We start from the raw sequence: 5292 nt of genomic DNA, 5'->3' as shown, positions 1-5292 counted from the left end.
TTAATTAATATATTAAAAAATAAAGTTAACAATCATATAGTATTTTTATCTTACGTTCTCTGAATCTTACATAATTATCTACAAGATTAAACGAACTGAGCCAAATGATACTGCCCACGTTTTCATGCAAGGGCTTCGATTTATTTTGGATAATTTAGGTAAGTGTGCTCCAAGCAGGACGGGGCCCGAAACTTGCGCCTAATTACAATTCCTTATTCCTTTTTTTAAACCTATTGAACATTTGTCTATAAGGGCCGTTATAGAGGTAAAATGATGAAAGATCACCCCTTAGAATCGGGTTTAGCGAAAATAACTGTTAGTTTCAAGTCCGCACTTTCTTGCCATTAGAGCTAATCTTTGGCTGAGTACGATGCATTCCCTTAGAGAACTTAATTAGTTAACACAGTTGGGGCCATCGTTGCCTTGGCTTACAGCTATTTAGACTTGGGCTTTAATTGAAAATAAGAAATTTAGCTTATTTGGAAAATGACCGCATCAAGTCTTATCAACTAAGTACCTGGCGGGTTCGGTATGCTTGAGCTTGATGTCGAGGGAATTGATGCGGACGTGCTTTGTTGTTGCTGATGGTGATGGACTTGTGATGTTAGGGAAGCTGCTGCGGTGCTTTGCATGACTGTCGGGGGCAAAGACACTTTTGTCATTCCACTTGAGGGTGAAGTCAACGGCAATAATGGCTGCCGGTCGCTGTACGACTTGGACAATCGTTCGCTGAGTGCTTTCAGTGCAATTTGCCTGGAAAATCAGAATTTTGAGTTAAATTCTTCCAGGATTAAGAAACTGCTTTACCTTCTGCGCTCCATGTCATGCTGATCCACATTAGGAACAGATATGGTGACTCCTGAAGGGTTGGCCATATCGAATTTCCGGATGCTTTTCTTGCAAACGCCCACCCTAACAAGAGCATTGTATATGCTGTTACTTACCACAGCTATCGGGGGTTGAATTACGTTAGGGAAAAAACTGCAATTAATTTAAAAAATCATTGTTTCCTCCATTTAAAATGGAAATGCCTGTTACCTTGCAAAAGTAAAATAGTCAGCCATGTCGCCTCTAGAACCACTGCTGTGCTTCTGATAAAACCTCAAATACACCCAGCTAACGATCATGCCCCAAAAATACATTGTTGGATAAGTACCGTCGACTAGTCCAACAAGTTTCAAGATCACAGATAAGAAGAATACGGTGAGTGGTATATTCCTGTTGCTCAATTTGCCCAGAGGAGTCTTCATGATGACCAAGTCTGGCATTATTTGCTTCACTGCCACTGACACTCCAGCAATGTATCCAGCCAAGCCATGTATGTACACACTGTACAGATATCTCGTATCATTGAAACAGTAGTATAAAACAAAGTAGAAAGTAGTAGTGAGAATGCCCACTCCGAAGTTAGTGAGAGCAAAAAAGGTCATCATCTCCAATGGGCCCCAGAGAGGCTCGATCAGTTTTCCACACAGTCCGACGGTTATAACATCGACCAGGACTTCCCAGAAGTGAATTTCCATGAAACAGAACGTGAATAGGGACCAGATCCTCGTCGGAGGCATAATATATCCGGGGGTAATTGAAATGACTTCCACGGCATCGTCCCAGTAGGAAAGCCCGTAGCTAACTAGAACCACTCCGCAGATAAACTGCACTGACGTGCTGGTATTCCCTAGTAAAGCTCCGAATTGCTGCTTTAAATAGGGCAAATTTCTACCCAGAGCTCTAAACATAGCCATCACCACAAATCATTTAGGTTAGGTTGCAGAGTTCACTCACTGTCTATTTTCTTCTTCACTAAATGGCGCAGCGCCATAGTTGTCGGTTTTGCCCTTGATTTTTAGCGATAAGGCGGATTCTTTGCTTGTTACATGGACCAGACAAGGACACAAATATATGGTGTTCTCGTTTTTAGATGCGGATTGTTGCCTAATTCACGAGTTAGTTTTTTGCAAATATATCAGTTTTTAGTGAGAATAATCGCACTCATTTAATGCCCTGAGCAATAACATAATTTGTTTAAATTTTGTATATTCGAAAAATTGTCCGTTGTCAACAAAATTATGTTCTAAATATTTTTAAAACACCCCGTAAATTTTCAAAAATTGTAAAAATTTCCAGGGATTTTCAACGTTTAACCTCTTTTTTTGCACTGTGTATTAGCTAGTCAATTATTGTGTGGACTCGTGCGAATATTGGGTGCCACAATGAATAAATCTTAATAATTCACACTTTTCGAATGCCTATAAATAGGAAGTAGAAAAACGAAATTAACTGAAATCGAACATTTTATTTATTCAAGTTAGCTATGCAACTGAGCGTTTGGGAATGTTACCAAATATGTCGACAATAGGACCTAATCTAGTACGTAATTATACTTAAACAGGTAGATAATACTTCCTTCTGGTGAAGCTAAAAAAATTGTGCGGAGAAATAAAAGAGTTTTATAGTGCTCTGGATACTGATATGTGCGCAGATAAAGATCGTCTCTTAAAACTGCGCTGTTTTGGCACTGCGTTGAATTAGAGTCACCAAAAGGAACTACTAAACATTTTCTAAACAAGGCACCTTTGGTCAGATTTGCGCCTAATTTGGTTAAGACGAGAACCTCAGCTTCCTGATTTGTGGCTCTAGTCACGCTGCCATTAAAACACAATATAAGTAGCTAACTTTATAATAAAATGATATGAAAAATATATTCAAATGTAAAATAAAATTTATAAACTTAAAGATAAGATTAGATTTTTATATGTATAATCGAATATTGCTTTTTATTTGGACTCCCGAAGGAACCTTGTTGATAATAATTATATTACAAATGGTATCAGCGGCCTAAAACGTAAATAAATACTTAAACCTAACTATAAACCCAGCACCTGATATTTAATGAGCATTTTATAAAATCTGACTTAACACTATTTACAAAATTATGTGCAGTACTTGTGAAAATGTAAAAAAAGTAAAATGTACTTAGTCAATTAAGTCATTAAATGTTTAAAATTTGATGTTGATGAAAGAAAACTCATTCGCCCAAATATTACTAGAACGGAGTTCGGCTCATCAAGTCCTTAATCCTCGAACATGAGTTTGAATGAATGTTTATAAAACATTTCAACCCTGCTCGATTAATTAATTTATTAACTGATTTAGATAAGAGTAGATATAATTGTAAATTTCATATTTATTTAATTTGCAAACTATTTCCAAAATCTTAGTCATTTTCCTCCTCAAAACCGCCCAAATTTAATTGCAAAAAGTGGCATTTTGTCAGAAAATTTAAATGCACTGAGGCCGCAGCCTCGTCTCATATTTGCCTGTTCTACATCACTCCTATTCACTGGAATTTCGCGAAAAACTGCTGATTACCTTGCTGGGAAAACCCGGGAGCATTCGGACTGGAAAATGCCGCATTGTTGGCATTCGATCTGGGCTGGTTGACTGGAGAAGTCGGATTGCTGGCCAGTTGATTCATACTCAGAGATGGCGCAGTTTTGGGTTTACTCAGGAGTAGATTGTCCAGGTCGATGTTCACGTTTCCAGAGTTGGCCCAAGTGGAGCCCAAGGGCTGGTTTCTGGTAATGGAGGTGGCCGCAGAACAGAGGGCTGGGTTTGAATTGGAAGAGGGTTGTAATGGGGCGATTGGAGAAGGAGTGAGCAACTCCCCTAAAATAACATTCATTGAAAATTCCGCATTTCTGTGGTGTTTCACATTTAAATAGACTTTTTTCTACACGCAATACAATGGAGTTCGTGGGTCCGCTAAAAAACTTCCACATTGATTGCTGTTTTTTTGTCTATTAACGGCCTACAAAATTTCAATTTTTCTCCAGTTGCTGCCAAATTTGCTCCAGATTGAAATCGGCTGTTAATATCAGAGTCATCATAGGGACCTAAAGCGAATTTTTTTAATGATATTTTAGTAGAAGTTAATTGAGAATCGAACGAGAGTTTCGCCCCTTTTCAGGTACCCATCAGTCTTCTCTTCAATATCGGTTCTTCGTTAATTAAGTTTCATTGGACTTTCCCCACGTTTAAAGGACTAAAACCCCAAATTTGAGAAACTCTCAAAGTCCGACAGGAAAAAACACTTCATGCCGCGATTTCGAATTCTAAATGATGAGCCATTTATACATGGATTAATTTTTTTGTAATAACATGCTGTTTTCGCTGTATTTGGAAGTTGAAAGATATTTTTTCGGGTGTTTGTGATCAAAGTAAGCATTTAAAAAGTTATCTGCCAGATTCGAGGATTTTTTCTTAGCATGGATTTATCAGCACTGTCGTTAACGTAAACAGAAATAATTACATTTTTTCCAATTAAACTGCTTAAATGCATTTTCATTTTGTGCCCGTAACTTTGAAAACAATTTTTTCCACAACCAATTGAACTCGATTTGCTTGTGGTCTTCAGAAAATGAATAAGTCCAGAAAATCAAAATTGTTGGAATTACTCAATAAATCACGAAATAGAGCAATCTGCACATGAAAGCCGGTATTCATTTTTTGCTATTCTCTTTTTGTTCGAGAACTACCGAAATACCCGAATTTATAAATGATTATATACAATTTTATAGAGCGTTTGGACAGCTATATTTTCTTCCTTAAGAGTGAAAGTTCAAAATAATTGACCCAAAATTTGATAAATCTTGGAACATTTTTGGGTCTTATCGATAGAGCGTCTTAAAACCTTCCTCCAGCAAAAGAGGTTTCTCAAAAGTTCCTGCTCCTTTGGGAGTTAAAATGAAAAATTCTGCTTTTATCATCACCAAAACTGCCGTAAAAATATATAGGATTTCGTTAGTGATCAAATGTAATTCGACAGCTATTTTTTCCTCCTCAGGAGTTCAATTAAAATATTTATTTGCATTAAAACACAAGAAAATGCGAATTGGGAAGTTTACAGTTAGCACTTAGACTCGAGACTTTTGCTCAGCAGCAAATCAACAATTTAAGTTAAAGTGGCGTTTGCAGGTACTTTCATACGCAAAGAAATGTATCTCAAAATGCGATTAACTAAACCAAATATTGACTATAGACGCAAGCTGAGCCTATTTCACAAAAGTAATTGCGATAAGAATATCTTATCACTCATAGGAAATCAAATAAGGTTCCAAATCCCTGGGTTTTTTGTTCAAAAACTCCATTGTTCATAATAAATCGATGTGAAATTCGCGTTTTAAATGATTGAAACCATCTTCAAGTCAACTAGATAAACATTTTAAGATGGCTCTATTTTCCGGATGGGTTTCTTCTAACATTGGGAAATTGGTATAAATAAAACAAAAAAAA

The 5292-nt window shown here is 36.9% G+C and overlaps 1 protein-coding gene across 1 annotated transcript; it reads right to left on the bottom strand.

Annotated features, from left to right (window-relative positions):
- Window positions 1–1799, bottom strand: LOC125504550 (transmembrane protein 115-like). Its single transcript, XM_048666745.1, has 3 exons — window positions 1039–1799; window positions 808–981; window positions 1–753 (listed from the first exon to the last, which is right to left on the bottom strand). The coding sequence occupies exons 1-3, from the start codon at window positions 1740–1742 to the stop codon at window positions 510–512; spliced, it is 1122 nt and encodes a 373-aa protein (XP_048522702.1). The 5' UTR covers window positions 1743–1799; the 3' UTR covers window positions 1–509.
- Between the last annotated feature and the right edge of the window lie 3493 nt (window positions 1800–5292).

The sequence above is a fragment of the Dendroctonus ponderosae genome, unplaced genomic scaffold (genome assembly GCF_020466585.1).
Source record: "Dendroctonus ponderosae isolate FM_Combo_2020 unplaced genomic scaffold, Dpon_F_20191213v2 Dpon_F_20191213_5, whole genome shotgun sequence".
In the NCBI taxonomy this organism is placed as follows: Eukaryota; Metazoa; Arthropoda; class Insecta; order Coleoptera; family Curculionidae; genus Dendroctonus; species Dendroctonus ponderosae.
Note: the sequence above shows the minus strand (reverse complement) of the source record. Positions and strands in the feature narration are given on the sequence as shown.